This window comes from Tenrec ecaudatus, chromosome 17, assembly GCF_050624435.1.
Source record: "Tenrec ecaudatus isolate mTenEca1 chromosome 17, mTenEca1.hap1, whole genome shotgun sequence".
NCBI lineage: Eukaryota > Metazoa > Chordata > Mammalia > Afrosoricida > Tenrecidae > Tenrec > Tenrec ecaudatus.
The window spans coordinates 54,634,417-54,659,082 of record NC_134546.1 but is presented as its reverse complement, the minus strand read 5'-3'; the positions used below and the strand labels follow the sequence as shown (position 1 = coordinate 54,659,082).

General features: G+C 49.4%; 1 protein-coding gene and 1 pseudogene across 1 annotated transcript in view; one reads left to right on the top strand and one right to left on the bottom strand.

Moving 5' to 3' along the window:
* The window catches only part of PTPN9 (protein tyrosine phosphatase non-receptor type 9), a 104,006-nt gene that overhangs the window by 5,769 nt on the left and 73,571 nt on the right, over window positions 1-24,666 (bottom strand). Inside the window, exons 7-9 of the mRNA XM_075536159.1 lie at window positions 21,673-22,001; window positions 12,806-12,899; window positions 2,295-2,361 (exon numbers count right to left, since the gene is read on the bottom strand). Of these exons, the coding sequence (XP_075392274.1) occupies window positions 2,295-2,361; window positions 12,806-12,899; window positions 21,673-22,001 (490 nt within the window). The remainder of the gene's footprint in view (window positions 1-2,294; window positions 2,362-12,805; window positions 12,900-21,672; window positions 22,002-24,666) is intronic.
* Window positions 16,913-20,075, top strand: LOC142430983 (growth hormone-regulated TBC protein 1 pseudogene; annotated as a pseudogene).

Here is a 24,666-nt window from a genome sequence, read left to right as displayed (position 1 = left end):
AACTAAATTCACTGCCATTGGGCTGATTCTGCCTCAGAGCGACCCTGGAGGACAGGTGTAAACGCCCCTGGGCATTTCCAAAGTTGTAACTCTTTGCTGGAGGAGTCTCTTCTTTCTCCCTCCGAGCAGCAGGTGGTTTAGAACTACTGACCTTGAAGTTAGAAGCCCAATGGCCACCAGTCTCTGGATACCCCAACCAGTTTAACTGGAAACCATTTTTTCCCTGACTCATTAGAGTCGATTCCCGCATGCTCCCTTCTGTCTCCATGCCTTTGCTCAAGCCGTCTCCTCGCCTCTAAGGCGCTTCACGCTCTACCCATTTCCAAGCGCCACCGACCTAGTCCTTGTAGGGCCCTCGCACCACCACGCCCCCTGGGTGGCTCCCTCACCCGAGTTCTGGGTGGGGAGGGATGTGGGAGGGAACACACCTGGACCAGACAGTGGGACCATTTAATTGATTTGGTCGCATCATCATTTTACTTTGTGGGCAACCATCCGGGTCTCAGCAAGCAGGGTCCTGAGGGCAAGGGGCGGTGCGGCCTACCGCGCCCTTTATAGTTCAGAGGCTGCTCGGGCCGGGCACTCAATGGGGCCTTTGAAGATAGTTGCTTGCTGCCAACTGCCTTTGAGCCAAAAAGGCAAAACCAGGCCTGCTCCCATCCAGCCAATTCTGACTCGGGAGAAGTGCTCGGGGGCTTCCCTTGGCTGTCATCTGGACGGACGCTCAGGAGAGACAATCCTATGCTTTTCTCCCCTGCGCTCAAGGCAGTGGCACCAAGGGTCTATTTTGCCCGTGGATCGGGTTCTCCACTGGCTCCACGGCCATTTTTCGGAAAACCCTTCAGCAAGCACTTGCACCTGGTGTTGCTGGAGCGCTCCCTTTGCAGGAGTCTGAGCGGGTCGGGGCTGGGCAATGCGCTGCGCGTGCAACAAGAGGGCCCGTACATTACGCAGTGCTGTGGGCATGAGTGCAGCAGCTCAGAAAGGAGGCACATTGGGAGCGCTGTGTCTTCTGCTCTGTAAAGGTATTCCCCAGACACCAGTCCACGAGCGTGAGAATGTCTGGAAGGAGCCCACTTTGCTGATGAGTTGACACGTCCGAAGCTAACTGCGGACGGGCATCGAAAAAGGTCTAGGAGAAGCTCCAAAATGTTCGTGTTACCGCTGAGTCCTCAGGCGTGGCGATCTTAATCGTCAGCTTGTCACAATGACCATGTGGAAGCTTTGCTCAGGGGTCCTCAAACGTTTTAAACAGGGGGTCAGTTCACTGTCCCCCAGACCCGTTGGAGGGTCGGAGTATAGTTTTAAAAAAACAACTATGAACAATTCCTATGCACACTGCACATAGCTTATTTTGAAGTGAAAAACCCAAACGGGGCAAAAACACCTGGCAGGCCGGATAAATGTCCTCAGCGGGCCCCATGCGGCCCGCGGGCCGTAGTCTGCGACGACCGAAGGGTCTCACGCCCATGTGATGAGCATGCTTCCCACCCTCTTCTCCTTGAGCTGGGCAGAGGTCAAGTCGGGTGCACTTATGGACACTCCATCTGAAACCCACCTAGTACCCCAGCGTCAGATGTCGCCCAGACTGTCGGCGTCTGAGCACTGCCACCATGCCATGCTCCGTGACAGTCGAGGAGCCAGCAAAGACACCGCACCGTCCGTGCATGGAACGACAAAGGCATGGTGGGAGGGGAGGTGGAAGGGGAGAGGTGCAGAGAGGAAACCTTCTAGATTTTCCCTGGGATGACTCTGCCTCCTCCACCAAACATGGCGAGCGTCACTGGCCAAGGAGCGGTAAAGCTCCCTCACATGGAGGATACTAAGACATGCCCTCCCCCGACTTGTGAGTAGCAGTGTTGTGTGTCCTCTAAAAATCGTGCCATCAATAAACCCACAATTATGAGCACAGTGATGCCAAGAGGGGAAGGGGAAGGTGGGGGGAAAGGGAGACCCGATCACAATGACCTACATAGAACCCCCTCCCAGGGGGACGGACAACAGAGAAGCGGGTGAAGGGAGACAGTCGGTGGTCGGCGTAAGGCATGAAAAAAAAAATTGTAAATCCTCACGGGTTCATGAGGGAGGGGGAAATGAGCTGATGCCAGGGGCTCAAGTAGAAGACACTGTTTTAAAAATGACACTGGCAACATGTACAACTGTGCTGGATACAACGGAGAGATGTTTAGATTGTGTTAAAAGCTGTACGAGCCCCCAATGAAATGAGTCAGTCAAATCAATGATGCCGTCATCCAGCACAAGGAGCTGTAACCAGATGGCACGGGCCACCTTACCTTGTGTGCCAATGTAAGCATTCTTCCGCTTGTAGCCATCCATGAAACTGGCATTGATGTAATCTGTCTAATGATGGAAAGAGAGAGACAGACACCATTACAGACTTCGGATGAGAAATTAGGTCCTGGCAAATACAACCCAAGGTGTGGGCAGGCTTCTTGTCAAGCAGAAAATACGTGAAAAGAACAATTCGACATCGCCCTTCAGCCAACGGAATGTCCACAAGCAGAAGGGTAAGGCCTGAGCCTTTCCTCACACCATACATAAAGTTTATCTCCCAATAGACTGCATACCTAAACGTAAGTGCTAAATCTAAACCACTCTCAGAACAGGAGTAAATCTTTGTGACCATAGTTCTGGCAAAGTATACTTAAAAGCACAGGCCATACAAGAAACGTTAGATAGCTTGGACTCCATTAAAATGAACGCCGTGTGATTCAAAGAAGCGAAGACACACGGTCTTAGGTTTTCCTGTGTGTATTTTCAACAACAAAATTTTAAAAGTGAAGAAGTGCATAAATATACAAAATATTCATAAGTACATGGCATGCAAAATTGCTTTCATAAGGATTAAAAAACAAAAACTCACTCCCACAGAGTTGATGGCACCCAGGAAATCCCTACAGAACAGTTCTACTCTGTAACACAGGGGGTCACCACAGAGCATGAGCTGGATTCAACTCAAAAGCAAGGAACATCAACCTATCTGAGCTCTGATAAGGGACTTAGATCTAGAATATGCTAATTCCTGGTGTCAAAGCACTTGCCTGCTAACTGAAAGGTCAGTCATTCTGTAGGGAAAGATGTGGCAGTTAGCTTCCTTAAGATTTACAGCCACAGAAGCCCGATGGAACAGGTCTTATCCTATCCTACCGGGTCGCCAAAAGTTGAAATCAACATCATGAACAGTGGATTCTCTAGACCAGGCGTCCTCACACTAAGGCCCGCCGAGGTGTTTTGCCCCGTTTTTGTTTTTTACTTCAAAATAAGTTATGTGCAGTGTGCATAGAAACTTATTCATAGTTGTTGTTTTTTTTTAAATCTAGAGTCCAGCCCTCCAACGGGTCTGAGGGACAGTGAACTGGCTCCCTGTTTAAAAAGTTTGAGGGCGCCTGCCCTAGACTACACAAAACTCCAAAAACCAAGCTCACTGCCAACCAGTCGACTCTGACTCCTAGCAACTCTATCTGAGGGTTCTGAGGCTGTGAGTCTTTGAGGGAAACAGAGAGCCTCTCTATTCTCCCTAGGGGGGGTTGGGGGGTTTGAACCCTGGGCCCTGTATTCATCAATCCAGTGTTTATCTGAGAGCACCACCAAGGCTCCTTGGAATACATAAATAACTCATAACACTCAAGGAACAAAAAGGAGAAAGAACCTACTTTAAACATGGGCCAAGAGTCTAAAAACACAATCCTCCCAAGAAGATACCTAAATGACTGATAAGCCCATGAAAACCTGCTCAAAGTCATTAGCCACGGGGGAAATGTCAATCAAAACCGCAATTTGATGCCACTCCACGTTGCCTAGGAGGACTGCCCGCACCGGGACGGAGGACGGTGTTGGTTAAGGACGCAGAAAGACTGGAATCCATGAGAACACTAAGTAGACTATGACGTAGTGCAGCCACGTCGAAAAATACTCTGGCAGGTCTGGAAAGGCTGTCTACACGGCCCACTCCTACCCATGAAGGGGCTTCAAACACTCGTGGCATGTCTTGGTTGCTCACACTCAGCATCAGTGCTGCCGCCCGTCTGTCCTTCGGGGTTTGAATTCCACCCCGGCATTAACCATCAGGAGAGGCAGCGTTGGGAGGCTCTGACAAGCTTGTTTGACTTGAGGCTCCACATGCTTCATGGCTCGTAAACATCATGACCTGCAGACCCTGCAGCATCCGTGGACAGTCAGTCCAACTGCTACCACTGAACTGGCCGTGGCTCCGGCTCGGCTGCCCTGCCCTCCCTAGAAGCTCGGCTCATCTGAGCCCAGGGCCTCACCATCCCCTCCATGACTCGACTGAAAAGAGGCTCAGAGAGGCACAGGGATCATAGGATTTTTCCATGCACCTTTTTAAAGCACCAAGAGAACCGAAAACATACGTCCATATAAAAAATGATACATGTTGGGGGAGCGGGGAGGGAGGGAAAAAAAAAAAAGAGGACCTGATGCAAGGGGCTTAAGTGGAGAGCAAATGCCTTGAGAATGATTGGGGCAGGGAATGTATGGATGTGCTTTATACAATTGATGTATGTATATGTATGGATTGTGATAAGAGTTGTATGAGTCCCTAATAAAATGTAAAAAAAGAAAAGAGAAAAAAATGATTAGGGCAAAGACTGTACAGATGTGCTTTATACAATTGATGTGTGTATATGTATGAACGGTGATAAGAATTGTATGAGCCCCAATAAATTGTTAAAAAAATAAATAAATAAAATAAAGAACCAATAGCCTTCAAAAAAATGATACATGTGATAAGAGCTGTATGAGCCCCTAATAAAACGTTTAAAAAATGATACAGACTATTCCCTGCAGCGATAGTCATAATAGCAAAAATAAAAATGGCGGGGGGGGGGGGAGAGAAACATTCCAAATTATCTTTCAGCTGATAAATGGAAAAATAAATAAAGGTGGCATGCCCTACAACAGAATGTGGCTTGTCACGGATGAGGACTGACGACGTACTGGTACACGCTGCACCCAAGCGAACCCGGAAGACATCATGCTACATGAACAAAGCCGCCTACTCTAAGGGGTCTTTGTGCCCACAACAGGGCACTACGAGGATGAAGCTGGATGCATGGTTGCCTAAGGCTGCGGGGGGCGGGGAGTGGAAAAGAAAATGGGGAGCAACTGTAAAGACAACACAGGGTGTTTTGGGGGTTCTGAAAATGTTCTCAAGGTGTGGTGGTGGTTGAACATATTCAAACAGTACCTGGGTACGTTGTTATATTTTCATAAACCATATACACATACATATTTAATACCCACTTACATGACGCATCGAGACTAGGCAAATGCATAAAGACCAAAGCAGGAGGGAGGGCAAAGGAGAACTCAATGGTTAAGGGTGATGGTGTAACTTGGGAACAGGTAAGGGCAGTGGTTAAACACCCTGATCAGCATAATGAATGTCACTGAACTATAATGTGAAGATGGCTGAAAAAGCAACTGTTTTGTGACATATATATTTACCGAGAGAGACAAGAATAAAGAAAAGGCGTCCGCTAGAATGTGCAGCCCCGGGCAAGCTGAGCAAGAGCACACTGCTCATCCTGCCACATGCAGGAGGCACGGTGAGGCTGGAGAGGGGACAGGACCATCAGCAGGATGGGTTCAGCAGCGGCCCCATGACCACCTGGATTAATTCGAAGCAACATCCAGTCAGAGCCAAATGTACAGGCATCTCACTGATCAGCTGCTGGCTCCTCCCCTCGTCTCTCAAGGCCCCCTGTTTCAGCACCACATTTTATTAGCTCTACTCACAAGCTCTCTGCAAACATCCTGGAAGCCTGGCTGATCCGTTTTTAAAGGCCTGGCTCGCTCCCACTCAAGCGTCTTCATTGGAAGGTGCAGCAGAAAGGTACAAAGGTCATGGGGTTTGCCCCTGCACTTTTTAAAACACCCTCCTATGTGTCCACGAGAACCGATAACATATGTCCACACAAAAAATGGTACAGAAATGTTCCCTGCAGCGAGATCCATAATCGCCCAAAGCCTTTTTCTGCTAAGTCTGGGCACTGACATAGTGTACGCCCCAGATCTCTCCTAAGATCAGAATAGAGTACATAGGAAAGTACAGCAGGCTTACTGGCACATGCCAATCCACACTACTAATAAACATCACACACATGCTTGAATGGCAGTCTGTCCTACTGTGGTGGCTTGTGTGTTCCTGGGGTGCTGGGAATTGTGTCACTGGTATTTTGAATACCAAGCCGGGTCACCCAAAGGGAACAGGTTTCAGTGGAGTTTCCAGGCTCAGAATGGATTTCAAGGAAGGAACCGGCTGTCCACATCAGAGGAAGTCGCACCTGGACACCTCACACACAGGGTGAAAACGGTCAAGGAAGGAACCGGCTGTCCACATCGGAGGAAGTCGCACCTGGACACCTCACACACAGGGTGAAAACGGTCAGATAGAAGCAGAACATTTGTCAGAAGGAGGGTCAGAACACGGGCCTCTCAGGTCAGAAGACACTCAAAATACGACTGAGGAGAAGCTACGCTCTCAAAGTAGGGTCGACCATGGTGGCAGAAACGGAGTGAAGCCGATGGGCCTTTCATTTGCTGATGGGACACAATTCAAAATAAATTCAAAATAAAAACAAACCACTGAAAACTTCAATTTATAATCAAAACTTGAATCTAGGAAAACTGGAAGTAGACAAACATGAAATGGAACACAGAAAGATCAACACACTAGGCATTCGTGAGTGGAAACAGACGGGTATTGGCTACTTTTAATCAGAAAATCATACAGTTTATCATGCTGAGAAGGGCAACATCAAGAGGAATGGTACTGCATTCGTCATCCGGAAGGACATGTCAAGCTCGATCTTGAAGCACAATCAATGCTGTCTGTGAGAGAACTTATCCACATTCCAGGAAATCCAATCAATACAACCCTTATTCAAGTCTACGTACCACCTACGAAAGCGAGTGACGAAGCTATTGAAGAATTCTACCAATATTTTCCGTTAGAAATTAAGCAAACATGGAATCAAGATGCACTGATACTCATTGGCCCTCAACAGGAGGGAGTGACAGACACAGTGGCTGCATCGATGGCTCAAACACAGGACAATGGTGAAGGTGGCGCAGGACCGGGCAGTGCCGTGTTCTGTTGTTACATAGTTGGCATCAACCGGAACTTGGAAGTAGGGTTGCTAAGGGTGGGAACCAACCCGATGGGACCTACGAACAACATGCTATCCCCACCCCCCGCTGGGGGCACAGGAGGTTACGCACTGGAACAATGTGGATTGTTCAAACCCACGGTCGCTCGACGGGAGAAAGATGGGGCTGCCTGCTTTGTGAAGATTTACAGGCTGCAGAGCCCACAAGGATTACTCACTAGGAGACCACACTCAAAGTAAAGGTGGAATGGGGTGGAGGGGGGCACTAGACCGCCCCATCCCTGATGGCAACAAGAGCAACGGGACTTGCAGGGCACGCGCCTTTCAGCCACAAATGTGGAGGACCAAAAGAGTGTAAGTGTGTAAGTGTAAGTTGGGTAAGCGGGTCTGGCACATGGAAAGCTGAGAGAACTGGGGGCAGGACTAGTGGATTATAACAAGTCTTTCTCTCTATTTAACAGAGGTAGTCATCTACTCTGGGTTAGAATAACAACTAGAAATGGAACTATTTATGTATTTGTTTTTTTTAATCTTCTTGTCTTTTTTTCTTTCTGTGTCTACCTATTTAAGACAGGTGAGGTAGTTAAGGTTTATTGTGCCAACCTGGCCAATAAACACATATGGGATTATCTGAAGGGCGGAGAGAGAAATGACTCCGTGGCTTCGCCTTTTGAGTTCTCGTGTCTCTTGCTTTCTGATCGTCGGACCAGGGTGCAGCTGCCTTAGCCAGTTCCCTGCTTCAGCTGACCAGGCTCACTTCCTGCAAGACATCCCTGAGGAGAAGCCACATGGACGTACCCCTATGTGGCCCTGGGTGCTGGAGCAGCCATGTGGAGACCCCTGCCAGTGCTGAGATGCTTACACACTCACTGATTCAGCTTTCCTCCTGCAGTTGGCGTCATTGCAGGTGTTTTGAGACTGAGGAGGACTTTGCAGGTCGGTGTCAGACATAGACATATGGGCTAATGTTGGACTTATGGGCTCAGACAGTACTGGGTTGGGATGCTTTTTTTTGGGGGGGATGCTTTCTTGATGTACACTTACCCTTTATATAAAACTCTATCTTGATATAACCCTGGGTTAGCAATAAAGTTGAGAGGAAAAAAAAACTCTGTCTTATACATATGAGTTTCTGTGGATTTGTTTCCCTAGACTAACACAATACACAAGATAAGTAAGCCCAAGAAGACAGTGATAGACCCACGGCTCTAGGATGGGGGTTGGGGGTATGAGAGGGGAGGAGGTGGTGGGAAGGGAGGGGTGAGTCAACAACTACAGGGACAAGAGATTAGCACAGGTACTAAAATAGAAGAAGAGGGGGAAAAACCAAAAAACAGAAAAATAGAAGGGGAGGATGGTGTAGTGTTCCTGGTCTGTTGATCAATTGAAACGTATCCGAGAGGATTTACTTAGAGGTGAACGATGGGTAATTATGATGGTGGGGCAGGAGGGAAGAAAAAAAGGAGGAAGGAAGAAGAAGGTAAACATTGTATGTATAGGTATAAATATAGAAATGTATATGTAAATATATAAATATTCATGTATTTGACCATGTACATATATTTGTATGTAGATACAATAAGGAACCAGATGAATGTGGATCCTCAGTACAAGAACGGTTTGTTCTAATAATTTGGCACTGTATGATACTCAACATGAACGCTGAAGACAACGTGTGCACAAACAAATATTGTGAAGAAAGCTGATGGTGCCCGGCTATTAAAAGACATAGCATCTGGGGTCTTAAAGGTTTTAAACCAAGTGACCATCTAGCAGGGAAGCCACCAAGCCGACATGGAAGCAGCACACCAGCCTGTGTGATCATGAGGTATCGATGACAATAGATATCAGAAGTTCAGAAGACAAGCAATCAAATTGATGTGAAGGAGTATGGACAAAGTGGACACCGCTATAACATTCCAGGAGCAAATCTGTGAAAAATTCACAACCCTTACTGCCATTGAGTCAATTCTGACTCAGAGAGACCTTATAAGGACAGAGTAGAAGAATTCACCAGCAAGTCCAAGTTCACCTGCTGTGGATGGGTGTACGGGGGCCAATCTGACTTGAACCCAGCTCTCTGGCTCCATCCCTTGGTGTTCTTGTTGTTACGTGCCATCATCGGATGTACCACAGAATGCAACGCCTGGCCTTGTGAAGGCCTCAGTTATTGCTGGGATTGCGCCCACTGTGTTAGCCACTGCATCAATGGAGCGCATTAAGAGTCTTGCTCTTTTACACTTGGCCTCTACTTTGCCTTGCATGATGTCTGTCTCCAAGGTCTAGTCCCTACTGACTAATTACATCCCCCAAGTATTTGAGGACAAACTCTCACCACACTCTCGTCTACAGAACACTCTGGCTGGACTATGTCTTTCAAGACATGGCCTTCATTTATCATGTAAATAGAGTTTCTACGAATGTTTGGAGAAATGAGAAGGACAATAACTTTGGCAATGATCTTCAGATTAACTACAAACTGACAGGAATAGTTTCCTGGTATACTGAGATTTACTCATCCATTCCAAATATTTACTAATTACCTGATCTGTGTTAGGCACTGTTCTAGGTGTTAGAGATGGAAGAGCTAACAAAGCAATTAGAATCAGTGGTTTCTGACTCCAGAGCACCAACCCAACTATTACATAACCGCTCAAGAGGACACACTAGCTAGGACCATGTCTGTCATCTTGATGGAGTTTTCCTTAGCCAGTCAGACTCTCAGCCGATGCTCCTAGAGGAAAATCTGCCAGAGGCCTGAGTAGGTCGATGAATTTAATTTATGGGCTTGAAACAGTAGGGCCAAGAGACTGAAATCCAAAAAATTAAAAATTTAAAAAGAAAAAAGAGTGAGAGAATGAAACCAGGATCTTAAGAGTCTCAAATTCATGTACCATACATGTCCAAAATATAAGGCAAAAACACTTTCCAAAAGTTATCCTATTAAGAAGAGAGAAAATCTTTTTACAAGCCCCTAAAATGAAAAAATTGAAGAATTTTTTTAACCAACTTCTGCAGTCTGACATTGATCAAACATCAATAACCTGTTCATTGGTAATAGAACTATTTGTATAACAACATAAATGACTACTGTACATGTATGCTCACTGTATGGAGTATGCGGGAACCAAATGGACATCATCTGTGGAGAGAGTTGATGGAGAAGCTCACTATCATCAGTCAGCTAGAGGCCGACTGTGGTACAGGCAAACTTGCTCAAATCCGAGTTCAAGTTGAAGCTAAAGAAGAAAACTAAAAACACGTCTCTAAGAGCCAAATTACAACCTTGAAAACATCCCGCCTGAATTTCGAGACCACCTCAAGGATAGATCTGATGCACTAAACACTAATGATCGAAGACCAGACGAGCTGTGGGATGAAATCAAGGGCACCATACATGAAGAAATAAAAAAATCATTGAAAAGACAGGAAAGATCAAAATGGATGAGAAGCGACTCTTGAACTTGTTTTCAATGAAGAGTAGCTAAAGCTAAATGAATATATTTTTTAAAAAAACCACCAAGAAACCGCATTGAACAGATTTCAAAGGACAATTGGGGAAGACACAATAAAGCACGATAATTAAATGGATAAAGACCTAGAGTTAGAAAACCGCGCTACACGGTGAGCGTTTCTCAAGGTGGAAGAACTGAAAAAAACAGTCAAGCCTTGGGTTGCAGCGTTAAAGGACTCTCTGGGCACAAGCGTCACTGGACCAAGAGAATGGTTGGTGTTCCACCATTTCAGCAAGAAGCATAGGATGAAGCGCTGATGGTGGGGACGGAATATGTCTCCGTGGCACTGCAGGCACTGGCGACAAAGTCCAAGAACACCAAATGGCTGAAACATCGGAAATGCTCCTGCATCTATACCAAGGAATTCCAAAGACAGCTGCCTGGCCAAGCAACTGGGAGAGACCCATGGTTGGGCTCATTCCAGAGAGAACGTGCGGTAAGCCAATGGGAAACGGCAACTACTGAGCGGCATCATTAATATCACACGAAGTACAGGTTTGCTGACAGAAATTTAAAAAGCAAACTAACAGTTGCAGCACATCACGAGGGAACTGCCAGAAATTCGAGCTGGATCCAGAAGCGGACTCGGAACCAGGATGTGGTGGCTGACATCAGCTGGACCACGGCTGGAAGCAGACTCCCAGAAAGGTGTTCACCTGTGTTTTGTTGACAGTGCAAAGGCACGCATCTGTGGGGATCGTAACCAACCAGAGGCAACATTGTGAAGAATGAGAATTTCAAAGTGCTTACGTGTACTCGTGCAGAACCTGCACACGGGCCAAGAGCAATCCATCTGAACAGAACAAGGTATGAGTATCCCTCCTCTCCCCCAATGATTTACTCTGTAAGCTCAGCAAACGCTCCAAGAACACCGCGTCACGAGCCGAGAAATGGGGGGGAAATGAGGAGTGATACCAAGGGCTCAAGCAGAAAGCAAATGTTTTGAGAATGGTGATGGCAACAAATGTACAGATGTGCTTGACACAATGGATGGATGGATCGATTGTGATAAGAATTGTACGAGCCCCCAAGAAAATGATTTTTAAAAAAATCGGAGAAATGCTCATTAACTACCTGCCGTATGCAAATGACACAATCTTGCTTGCTGAAAGTGAAGAAGTCTTTAAGCACTTGCTGATGAAGATCCTGCCACCTTCGGCATAGATTATACTACAAAGACAATAGAAACCTTCACCACCGGCTCAATACGCAGCATCAAGGTGAATGGAGGAAAGAATGACCTGGCCAAGGATTTCATTTTACTGGGGTTCACAGTCATCACCCATGGAGAAGCAGTCAAACAATGCGATGCACTGGGCAAGTCTGCAGCAGAAGCCCTCCTGAGTGTTAAAAAGGGAAGGAAAGCATCACCTTCGGGACTAAGATATATCCCACACTCTCCAAAAGGCAAACAAACCAAAGCACACTGCCAGTGAGTCCATGGTGACTCGTAGTGCCCCTGCAGGACAGTGTAATAGCCGCCCATGTGGGTTTCCAGGTGGGTCAACTCGTTAGGGGAGTAGAAAGCCCCATCTTTCGCCCATGGAGCTTCCGGTGGCTTTGAACGGCTGACCTCGCAGACCTCGGCCCAACATGTGACCACTATGCCACCAAGGCTCTGTGCCTAACACAAACCGTGGTCTTTTCAGTTGCCTCACGCATGCAACAGATGGACAGTGAACCAGGGGAACTGGCTCTGGGACTCTAGAGTGAAAGGGAGACTCGTGGACCGTGGATTGAGCTCCTGCTGTATGCAAGACCTTGTGGAACATGGATTGAGCTCCTGCTGTATGCAAGACCCTGTGGAACGTGGATTGAGCTCCTGCTGTATGCAAGACCCTGTGGAACGTTGATTGAGCTCCTGCTGTATGCAAGACCCTGTGGAACGTGGATTGAGCTCCTGCTGTATGCAAGACCCTGTGGAACGTGGATTGAGCTCCTGCTGTATGCAAGACCCTGTGGAACGTTGATTGAGCTCCTGCTGTATGCAAGACCCTGCAATGGCAACATTGCACTTCCACTCCAGGACTGTGAGCGGCATGGTTAGGGGCTTGCCCACAGTCACCATGTAGACGAGAAGTCACGCGTCGGCTTCACTTTGGGACCGGGCACTGGCATGGACGGCGTTTCTCTGCCTACCTGAACGTGGCCGCTTCGTTTGGTCAGCTTCACTCGCGTTTGGTCCAGGCAGGGCACATCGCCGTAGCGGTTCTTCTCTAGGTTTCCCGGAGACCTGGAGGAAATGGAAGAGACAAGCTAGAGTCAAGCAAGAGCGGGGCCGTGTGGATTGTTCCCACCAGGTCTGCCAGGGCCAAGGTGGGTGGTGATGGTTTGTGGGGTGCCGTCACCCAGTCTGTCTATGTCCACAACAGTTACCATCTTCTGTAACAAGTATGTATTACTTTTATGACCGGAGAAAATAAGGAGACTTCCTGTCCAGAGGGGAAGTGGGGGATACCCTGCCCTCATTAAGTCCTACCCCCTACACTAAAAAACAAAACAAAACTGCCAATAAAATTCCCTACTACTAATTTCTCCTAAGGCATTAGAGGTAAATCCCTTAAGCTCCAGTTCAAATAGATGAGGGGACAAGTGTTAAACGCCACTCCATCCAGTAGCGTCGTGACAGTGGCAATAAAGGAACTAATCCGCATAACCGCAAAAGGACAAAGAAATTGAGAGCAGAGGCATTTTCTGAGAAAGATTTCCACCCGTTCTTGGCAAAGAGAATGTGGCGGGAAGGGTTTGGTCTCACTTGTACCCCAGGGGGTTACACTGACTCACTTCAGAACTCCCCCAAACAGAAAGGCAAGGTGAGGTGCAAGCCTGAGGACAGGGAGATTCCATGAAAATCTACAAGAGAAATAGTGAAAATCCCTACCCCTTCCCCCTGTTCTTCTCCCATGACACTTTTCCAGGCTGGGCCCCACCGGCGAAGAGACTGAAGAATTCTTTAGAGAAAGTCCACAGCCCCAAACAGATCCAGTCTCCCTGAGGGCACTGTGCCGACCAGGCTGGCGAGCTTGTCTGCTCAGCCCAGTTTAATCACATACATGCAAACAGAGCTTCCAAGTAGGTTTAAGGGCCTCATTCTGAACTGATAGCCAAGGATCTCCAGTTAATTAAAGAAAGCTCCCGACACAGAAGTTAGAGAGCAATTCAAATAAGGGGTGGGGAGGAGGGGGGACAGAAGAGAGCCAACAGAGATCACTTCTCAAAAGACTGGCGTTAATCTTGCTCTACTCAGTGAGGAGGGCAAGATACCAGAATATAAACAATAAGAACAATCTACTATGATGGATGAAATTGCTTCCCTTCACCCAAATGATGTGTCTGAGCCCTAATCCTTATTTACACCTGCGGGTGTAACCCCACTCGGAGACAGGGTTCGTGTTAATGGGGACCAGTAGGGTAAGTCTTGGACCCACTCACTTGTAAGCTACACAAGAGCGGGTTAGACAGAGTTGCTAGGTGCCACGGAGTCAGAACATGCCTGGTCCCGGACCCCTCACAACTGTCAGTCGCGCTGTTTGAGGCTGCCGGTGCGTCTCATGGAAGGTCTTCCTCTTTCGGCTGACCTCTGCTTTTTGAATCATGAAGCCCCTTCCCTTTCCAAGGACTGATCTCTGTTCGTTCCTGAAAACGTGTTGGGAATACGGGCGACCAAGCCTCCCAACGTTTGCTTCTATGGAGCATCCTGCCTGTATTTCTTCCCACACAGACTTGGGCGTCGGGTTTGTGCCTCTTGCCATCACGCGCCTCCTCCGCTCCTCATTCATGGCTCAGGGACACAGAGGAGGGAAAGACAGGCGGCCCGTGGCAGTCTCCGTGCAACCAGGAATGCCAGGCTTACGGAAGCGCAGGCGAGGACTCTTCTCCAGAGAAGACAGCCTTCCCTCTGGCTGGCACCCCGGAGCCTTGAGGAAGCCGGGGTTGAAGCCCCACGGTGCCAGCCAAAGGTCCGCAGTCAACCCCACCTGCCACTCACTCCCCAAGCATGTTTCCTCTCTCCTCTGGGGTGCTATTGGGGCTAGGAGTCAGGGGTGCTCCTCAGCCACCTACACTGTAGAAAATGAACTTGCTTGGCAATTGTGTGGTATTTCTGTGAAAGCAGGCCCAGGTATGACTACAGATGCTAAGACAAGATCAACAACCAAGAAAAGACTCCTTGAAATAAAAATCAAAACCTGAAAGAACCAACTCAATCAACTCCACGCCATCCTTCCCCGCAAACAACAACAAAACCCTGGTATCAGGGTGATCTGGACCCCTTGGCTGTACATCTTCACAGAAGCAAACCTCCACGGCTGTCTCCTGCGGAACCACCAGTGGATTTGAACCATCGAGCTTCCTGTTCATAATAGCCTAGCATTTCCACCACTACTCTACCAAAACCAAACCAAACTCACCGCCTCTGAGTCAATGCCGGCTTCGAGTGAGGCTCTGTGGGTTTCTGAGACTGTAACTGTTTACGGGAGTAGACAGCCCAGTCTTTGTCCCGGGGAGCTTCTGGTGGTTCTGAACTGCCAACCATGTAGATCGCACCCCAGCTCGCAACCACTGAGCCACCAAGGAAGGCCCTTCTACTCCACCAAAGCTGCTTATAACTTCAACAGAAGAGATGAAAGGTTGAGGAAATGCCCCAAAACATAACACAGGAATTCAAAGATAAACATTTTAAAAGAGAGAGAGGTTAATAAAACGCATGTCATTTCACAAGAGGAGTGAACAAACTATGACCTGGTCATCTATGTCTGTAAATAAAGTGTTCCTGAAACACAGCCCAGTCCACTTTCCTGCACATTGTCCGTGGCTCTTTTCACCATGGGAGTGAAGTCCATGCACGGAGACGGTAAGACCTGCACTGCGCACAACTTCGCCCTTCGTTTAGATTTAGTCTGTCGACCTCGGCACTAGGAGAGAGCAACCCGAGAGAGAAAACGGACAGAACGCAGAAAAGTCAAGTGTGGGCAAAGGAAAGGTTTCCCAATGTCGTAGCACTGAAATGAAACCTGCAGACTGACCAGGCCAGCAGCAAGCATCCGCACAGCGAATGGAAAGGGACACCCGCCCCCTCCCCCGCACGGATCATAGACAAAGGCATAAGGAAAACGGCAGCAGATTCCTCAGTAGCAGTGATGGTGCTTTGAAGGGCGCTGCCCCACAACTTCCATCTCCAACGTAGGATCTCATGCCCTAGCAACATAGCACACTGGTCGTGAAAGGAAAACGTGCAAGACGCAGGGCACGGCGTTCGACCCCCGAATGCGGGCACGTGAACCTGCAGAGTAAAAGCAGCCCCAGAACACTCCAGTTTACACCGGAATCAAAGACCAAAACGTTCTAGAAGCGAGGTCCTGCAACGGGGGCTCGATGGATGATCTGTGATCTAATTAATTACTTAGAAACCAATCATGAGACTGTAACAGAAATCCAATGAAGCATATGGAGGAACGCACGGATAGGCATGTAAATGACTAAACGCAAGTGAGAAGTATTAGTCAATGAGCTGCAGAAGAAACAAAACAGCATTGATAAGACTGTTAAAGGTATCTGAGCATTTCACAGGCTCCCACTTAGCTCTGCAGCAAAAAAGAAAATAACACTCGCTCGCAAAAATATAAAACGCTTCAAGTGCCATAAAGACTTGAGACCCAACTGTGTGGAAAAGATAGTCCAAAGGAAGGTGGCCACTTGGGATATGGGCGATCGTGATCAATAAATGGACAGACCAATACAAATGTTGCTAAGCGCTGTATTTAGAATTGTGGAAGAAAGAACAACAGAGTGGCAAACAGACGCCCGGAGAGTAGAACTAACGGACGCAGCAAGACTGCCAGCGAGAATACTAGCTGTTGCTCTAGTTGTTCCTTGATTTCTTTAAATAGCTGCATAGAGCACTGGTTCAAAGAAAAAAGCGGCCTGCTCCCCTCCCCCCGGCCGGGGGTGCAGGGCCGTAGCGGGGGGCCGGGAAGAGCTCCAGTCCCCCGGCCCTCGCCCTGGAGCCCCCCAGCGGCATGGAGCTCCAGGACCGGGTCCCCAGGGTTGACCCATATGGGTCTGGAAGGCCTGAAGACTTTGACTATGCATCTTAGGTGGCGTTTTTCCCACCTATCTGGTAATTCTCCCTAGAAGAGCCAAAAGATGGTCCAGACTTTTAATGGGAAGTCATCGTGTCCAGAAAGTATGAAAGGGGAGCGCTACATCGGGGAAGGGGTCCCGGTTGAGCACCGGGCACGCGTCTGCATGGGGGAAAGCGGAGCCCAGGCGCACGTGGAACAGAATCCCGGCTATTTTCCACCGACTTCTCCGGGGAGGGCGGAAAAGCAGCTTGGCGGAGGCCATCCCAACAGATATGAACAGGACCTTTCCTGACCATGTAAAATTCCGAAACACTGCCGATCCCTGTTTACAGAAGACCCTGGACCATGTGCTGTTGGCATAGGGGCACCACAGCCAGGGTGTGGGATACTGCCAGGGAGTGAACTTTATAGCAGGCCATCTGCTTCTCAGAACAAAGAATGAAGACGAATCCTTTGGGCTGCTAGACGCTCTTACTGGGAGGGCAGTACCTGACTACTGCAGCCCGGCACTGCTGGGCCTGAAGACGGAGCAGGAGGGGCTGGGTGAGCTCGTGAGGATGAAGGTGCCCGCGGTGGCCGGCCTGCTGGAGGGGCACGGGGTCCTGTGGCCCTTGGTGGCTTGTTCATCGACATCCCGCCCGTGGAGACCGTGCTTCTGGTCGGGGATTGCTTACGCAACAGAAGGCTCCAAAATTATCTGCCGGGTGGCCGTAACGCGAATGAAACCACCAGGCTTTTATTTTGGAAGCCACCAGCTTTGCATCCGTGTGTGATAAGTTTGAGCAGAGAACCAAAGGGCATTTTGTCACAGAATGTCACGCGTTTATGCAGAAAGTATTTTCAGAAGCCAGAATCCTATCCACGACAACTGTCGCCAAGCTTCGAGAGAGCTGGGAGCAAAGCTGCTCACTGAAGGAGGAGTCTGTGGTCTCCCCTGCCCAGTCCCCCATCTGCACCGACAAGTTGCACCTGATTAACTTTTTTTTAAGACTTGGTTTGGGTCATTCTTTTTTTTCTTTTTTAATCATTTTATCAGGGGTTCATACAACTCTTATCACAACCCATACATACATCAATTGTGTAAAGCACATTTGTACATTCACTGCCCTCATCATTCTCAAAACATTTGCTCTCCACTTAAGCCCCTGGCATCAGGTCCCTGCTTAACTTTTTGGCATTGTAAATACTGTCTACGCACTCTATCCGTGATCTCCCCACCCCAAGAGCGATCTCAAATCACGTTGTTCTAGGACTCTATGGAGTCATGATTTCTAAAGAAAAAAATATCTTTACCTAAGACAACAATAATAATATATAACACGCGGGGGGAGACGAAAGAAAGAAAAAGGCGCACAATACAAACCCCTCCGTGTATCCACATGGACATGTGAAAGTACACACAAAATGGACGAGCGGGCACCCCACATTGACACTTTCGGCTGCTTCCCGAACGGGGAGAACTGAGAATGTAGAGTAGCAAGGATTTCTAATGAATTATTTCTGCTATATTACTAAGAAGAAATGACTCAAGGCAAATAGGACAAACTATGATTAACTGTCGATGTCAATTCTGATCACCAGTGAATGCTGCTTTGTTGTTGTTACCCTAGGTACCTTGAAAACCTATGTCTAGATGAATTCTGACCACTGCAAACCAGCAGCAGGGCATCCTGCTGGATCAATTTGACCCCCACAGGCTCTATGATGGTGACGTGGGGTGGCAGGAGTCCTCCACATTCACACGGGGGAGGAGAGACCATCTTCAGTGTCAGCCTGAGGCTGATTCCTATGAAGCAGAGGTGGAACGTCCCTCCACGCTCTAACCTTTTGATCAAGTGTGACACCAGCCATCCCTTGCATGGGACTGTCTACTTCTCTCCTGGGTTTGCCACTTCAGTGCAGTGACCACCGAGCACCCACAGACCTTACTCACAGTGATGGGGTTTCCTAGAGGAAGATAGTTTACAGCTGGATCAGGAAGCATGCAAACAAGATCTACCTTCAGTGTAGGCCTCCTCTCAGCTCCCTGAGGACAGACGTCTCTTGGCCCCTTCAAGACAAGCTTTCCTTCTTGGCTCTTGGTCCCCATCTGGACCAGCCTCTGTCCTGCTTGGTCAAGTGTTACAAAGAGTTATTAGCTCTGCCAGTAAGTCCCCAGAGGTGCCCTTACCCTCTGCCAGCACGTCTCTTTCCCCAAGGTGCTCGGCTGTCTCAATCTGGGGGTTTGCACCCCTAGCTCTGCCAAGAGCCTGGAGGCAACTATATTTTGCCAGGAAGCTTTGGCCCAAAGGCCCCCAATGCTCTCGCTCCATGGGTCAGCACCCACACAGGGGTCCTGCATCAGTCTCCCGACTCCGATGCCACCACATTGTCTGCTGTTGCCTGTCCTCTAGCACTGTCTCTGGTGCTGAGTTCACGCTCTCAGTCTCGCTCCTGGGTTTAGGATGGTCTCAGTGCAGGCACCCGGGGTCCAAAGGACATGCTCCACTTCTGGCTCTTCTTTCTTGGTGGTAATGAGTTCCCCTCTCTGTGTCTGGGCTTGGCTCTCTCTTAAGCCAAACCAAGATGACAAAACTAAGTCCCTTGGCTGGGGTTCCATATACCTTATATGCACGGTCCCACCCCTGCAAGAATCCCAGGCAGTTTGCATTTACTTCCTATCTGCATGGTGCTACCCAATCACTGGGGTCGTTTCATGAACATGCATGGCTCAAAGAGCTGTGGGAAATAATTCACTGCACTGCGTAGGCCAAAAGGGAAAAGGAGGGTGGGGGGAGGAGATCAACCTAAACACTACACCTTCTACAAAGATCCATTCAAAATGGATCATGACTATTTAAATGTACAGCATGAGACTGTTTTTTAATAGCCGCAGAGCCTGAGGTAATTGTAGAAGCCCTCAGAGCTAGATCCAGAATGCCCATGACAAGTGGGCCACGCCAGGTGGGGGCCCAGCAGCCCTCCTTTCAAGGCTAAAAACCTCACTGCCAGCTCAAAGGGACTCTGATTTCCAAGGCTGCACCTCTTTAGGGAAGTAACCTACCTCGAGTGTGTTCGAGCAGCCAGCCTTCTGGTCCACAGCCAGATACTCAACCACTCCCCGGCAGGAACACAACTCAGATGTAAACAGGGGCCTTACATTGGTGAGAAAAGAAAAGTAGTCCCCCCTCTCAATAGATGCTGTATGGTTTTGTTTTGCATTCTCTCTGCTCAGTGGCTTCTTTCTCAATCACTCCTTCTTACTTTGTTCCCTTACTTATTTCCCAACTCACCCCTTTCCTGTTTTCTCCTTTAGCTCGGAGCCTCTCTCCCCGCGTCCTTCTTAGAGCACGCACAAATAAGCTGGACAGGGAAGAGACGCTCACTCCAACCGGGATTCCTAACACATTTAACACACGTCGGTGGATAGCACAGTCCGACAGTCCCAGGTTCAAACTCTCGCACTGGCTTCAAGTCCACTCGGACTCTTAGCGACCCTCGAGGGCAGAGCAGACCTGCCCCTGTGGGTCTCTGAGACGGGAACCCTTCATCTTTCTCCCGCTGAGCAGCTGATGGCTTCGAACTGCTGATCTTGTGGTTAGCAACCCAACGTGGAACCCACTACGCCACCAGGGCACTTAAGTCACAGGTCACACAAGGAAAAGGCGAGAAGAGAAATCATGTGTATACACTACAAAGGAGAATCTGGGCGGAGCTGGAACTCAAGCTTGGAACTAACCCACTGGGACAGCTTCCCTAACCATCCATCCCTTCTGATCACACAGAGTGCACTAGTTACAGAGAGCGTTAGGATTCGGCCAATGAAAACTTGCCAGCAACAAGGTAAGAGATGTGATCTCGGGTCCACTGCCAGCAAGAGGGATCGCAAACAGTTATGAACCCAGTTTATAAACTAGTCAGATGGGTGAGGAATAGGGCGAAATAGGAGCTGGGTCCAAAGTTAATCCCAAGAGGCAAACATTCTAGACGGCAACTCTTCAATCTCGCTGATGGTGGGGTATTTTAAAGGCACCAGGTTCCACAAACAGATCAACCTCAACAACATGCCCCTCTCCAGAGGTTGCGATACTACACTCTGATGCTCTCTACAGAGAGACAGACCAGCACTCATACCAAGGGCGGTGTGGCACTTACACAATCTCCTGTCAACTTGAGCAAAGGGGTGGAGTCTAGCCTGTCAGTCAGGTCACAGCTTGATGACCTCATCTGGAGGCGCGAAGGTGATAAATAACTCACTGGAGGGCAGATCCACTCTCTCTGCCTTCCCTTTCCTGCTGCTGAGACACTCAGAGAACTGGAGGAGACACGTGGAGACCCATGTCAGCGATGAGATGCTTCCACCGCCACTGGAGCCACAAGACCTTCCACCCACCGGCCTGTGATCTTCCTGCACTTGGCACCATTGCATGTGCTGCATGAGTCTAAAGAGGAATGTATGGACTAGTATCAGACATATGGGCTAATATCAGAGTTATGGACTTGATCTAGACGGGGCTGGGATGTTTTCTCAACATATAATTGCTCTTTTATATAAAGCTCTCTCTTATACACACGAGCGCCAATGAATTTGTTTCTCTAGTCAACCCAGACTAACACAGATAGAAATAGAGACCGGCCCATTGACAACACACCTTTAAAAAAAAAAAAAAAGAAAGTTACATTTCACAAAATATCCAAAATTGTGCCCATTCTTAGAGAGTTCCCTTGTTGGGGTCAAAGATCTTCAGACGTGTTACATGTTTTAGATGTTCACACAGAGGCCACCACAGGAGGTGTCGCTCCCTCACGGAGAGAGGCCGTCCTCTGAGTCCTCCTGAGCACCAGGCAGAGCCTCCTATAGAAAGTGGGACCGGGAAGGCCCGGCCGACAGTGTGAGCCAAACAATCCTGGTCACCGATCCTTAGCCCAAGTTTCTCTACTCACATGGAACAGTGGAAAGTGCCAGCAGGGTTCTCGCGGCGGATGTCTTCATACTCTTCATAGATGCCCCGTTTCTGCCTGGCGTTCACATACTCCACCAGCTCGTGGATGGTCATGGCGTGGGGACCTGGAACATGCACGGAGTCCCAGTCGAAGGCAGGTGGGAGGGAGAACAGGATGATCTCATCGAAGGGATCCGGGTGGCCGTTCACCTGGGGTAGGAACTGGAAGTTCCACCTGGCGAGGTCAATTTTGACGCACCCCCCCAGGCTTTCCGGAAGACACTCCCTGGGGAGGTGCTGGCTGACCTCGGATGTCTTCAACATCTGGATCTGGAAGGCCAGAAGGAACACGTGAACCCAGGGGAGGGAGGGAGGAGACACACAGCGACATAGAGAACAGCGGTGCTTGTGCTCCCTTTGGGGAGTGGGATGCAGCCCCTTGAAAGGAGAAGGGTGCCTGCAGAGCAGCAGACCACCTCCAATCATCGGTCTGAGGCTGGAGACGACGGGGTTGGTGTCGGTGTTAACTTTGCCTAGGCCAGGGGTCCTCAAACTTTTAAAATGGAGCCAGTTCACTGTCCCTCAGACCCGCTGGAGGGCCGGACGATAGTTTTTAAAAAAACTATGAGCAAATTCCTATGCACACTGCACATAGCTTATTTTGAAATAAACAACAAAACGGGGCAAAAACATCCGGCGGCCTGGATTCATATCCTCGGCGAGCCGCATGTGGCCCGTGGGCTGTAGTTTGAGATTCCCTGGCCTAGGCCCTGGTTCTCATTGGCGTGGCAGATAACATGTAATCACCTTGCCATTTAGTCTTGAGGGTATGGCCTGCAGCGTGAGTGTGTGTGTGTGTGTGTGTGTGTGTGTTCTCTCAAGGTTTACGTCCTCTCGATCCTGCAACCGACTTGTCTGACCGCCAGTTCTTGAGACCCGAGTCAACGGCCTGCCGTCTGACCAGCAGGACTGGGCACAGCAGCCCCCAGGCCTTTGCAAGCCAGCAGGCTTCACCTGATCGGTCCATCCTGGGTTTGCCCATCTCCGAAGCCTGACTACAGAGGTAGGACTGGCCAGCCTGCACAACTGCACGAGCCATTTCCTTGAAACAAATCTCTCTCGGTCCACGGGCTTTCCAGATGTTTGTGGGGAAAACGGAATGAAAAGATAAGAGGGATTTTTCCCCACAAACACGTGGAAGCCCCCCTCATTGTTTACAAATGTACGTCACAGGTTTTGCTCCCCTCGAGACCCTCGAGAGTCTAAGACCAAGCCCTTGGGATTTCCCAGGGGGTGGGAATGCTGGTCCTTTGTGTCTTTTGCTGTCACGTCTTCCTGGAACGTCCCCCTCTCCTCCGGGGGCTCTTTAAGGAGCAGCCTGGAGCGCCCCTCTCAGGGAAAGCCCTCCCTGACTGCCCAGTGCCACGCATCCTCCTGTGTGCTCCTGAACTACAACCTTCTCGGCACACATCAGCCTCTGCATTCCCTACCAACTGGTCCGTCCTGGGGCTCGGTGCCTGCGCCGTCGGAGTCAGTGTGGTTTGCAGTTATACGAAGGGGCTGCAGAAAGTTCATGGGAAAATCCCAATGATGTCTTAATTCCATTTTTGCATAAACTTTTCGAGAGCCCCTCCTACATGCATGTACAGGACCTCTAATCCAGGTTCAGGACGCGCCTGTGGGGTCCTCCCTACGAATTCTCCCAGGAGAGCTCTCCCGGCTGTGTGTCAATAGGTATCCACGTGGCTCCCACAGGACTCAGCACTGCAGGTTCCCTTCTGCACCTCAAAGCACCTCAGCACTATCCCCATCTCCCTCAAGCCCCTCCCACAAGAAGCTGCTGCTGCTATTTCGGAAGGGCAACTGCATTCTCTGACCCTGTCTGTGGACGTTTCATATGCACCCACAATCCTTCATCCCTGGAACGCCCGGGAGGCTAGGGCAGAATTCAGATCATGTTGAACAACATGTTCTGAAGGCGGGATGCCATGAGCTGCCCTAAGGGGGAAATCCAGGGAGGGTGGGGGGCGGGGTGAAAAAGAGCAGGCGAGACGGAGAAGAGCTCCCTTCATCAAGCCCGGCTGTCAGCGGGACTGACCGCTATTTCCAGGTGGACCACTGTGAAGGCCAGTTCAACAGATGCAGTCACAGGACATGTTTTCTGCCGTGTTAAGGGCCATCCCAAGAAGAGACAATGCTCAGATGCAGTCTCACGGCCTTCGGACGGGTTGTCAGAAGGGGCCGGCCCCGGAGAAGGGCATCATGGTTGTAAAGCCCAAGGTCAGCACGAAAAGGGGAAGGCTCGGTGAGATCGGGACACAGTGGCCACAGCAACGGGCTCACACAGGACGCTGCGCTGCGCCTGCTGCCGGACCCGGCACCCCTCAGTCCCCTGGGCGTGGGGCCGCTGAGTCAGAATGGCCTTCATGGCACCTAGCAACCACAAGTTGGCGAGGGGACACGCTACATCGGAACTATCCTGATGCAGGTGCTGTGGAGACCGAGGGTCGAGCCAAGCCTGTCCAGTTCCTAACTTCCAGTAGCTAGTAGGGGCGTGAGCGAGGGGGCCCATGCTGAGCTGACGTGACTCAGTGAATCCGCTCAAGGAGCAGAAAGTGCTCCAGGAAAGAGACTAGAGGGGGGCGAGGGGGGGGAGGTGGGATGGAGAAAATTAAGAGCTGAATTTCGACAGGAGAGATGGGGATGTATCTCTCCACCACTGAGGAAGAGGAAGCTCTTTGCCTTACTGTGGTAGCTACGAAATCTGTTGTCAATTCGAGAGGATTAGGAGTGAATGGGGAGGAGTCTAGCCTGCCAATCACTGTATAACCAATGAGGCCTCTATGTGGGCATGGCCTTCCCCTGAGGATTCTGGAAATTTCCTACAATTTCTCCTTGGAGGCAGGAGAACCTTGGAGACTCTACTGACAAGGCTCTCTCCCTGAGAGCCATTTCTGACGAGAAGCCACATGAAGCTACCCTAATGCAGCCAGAA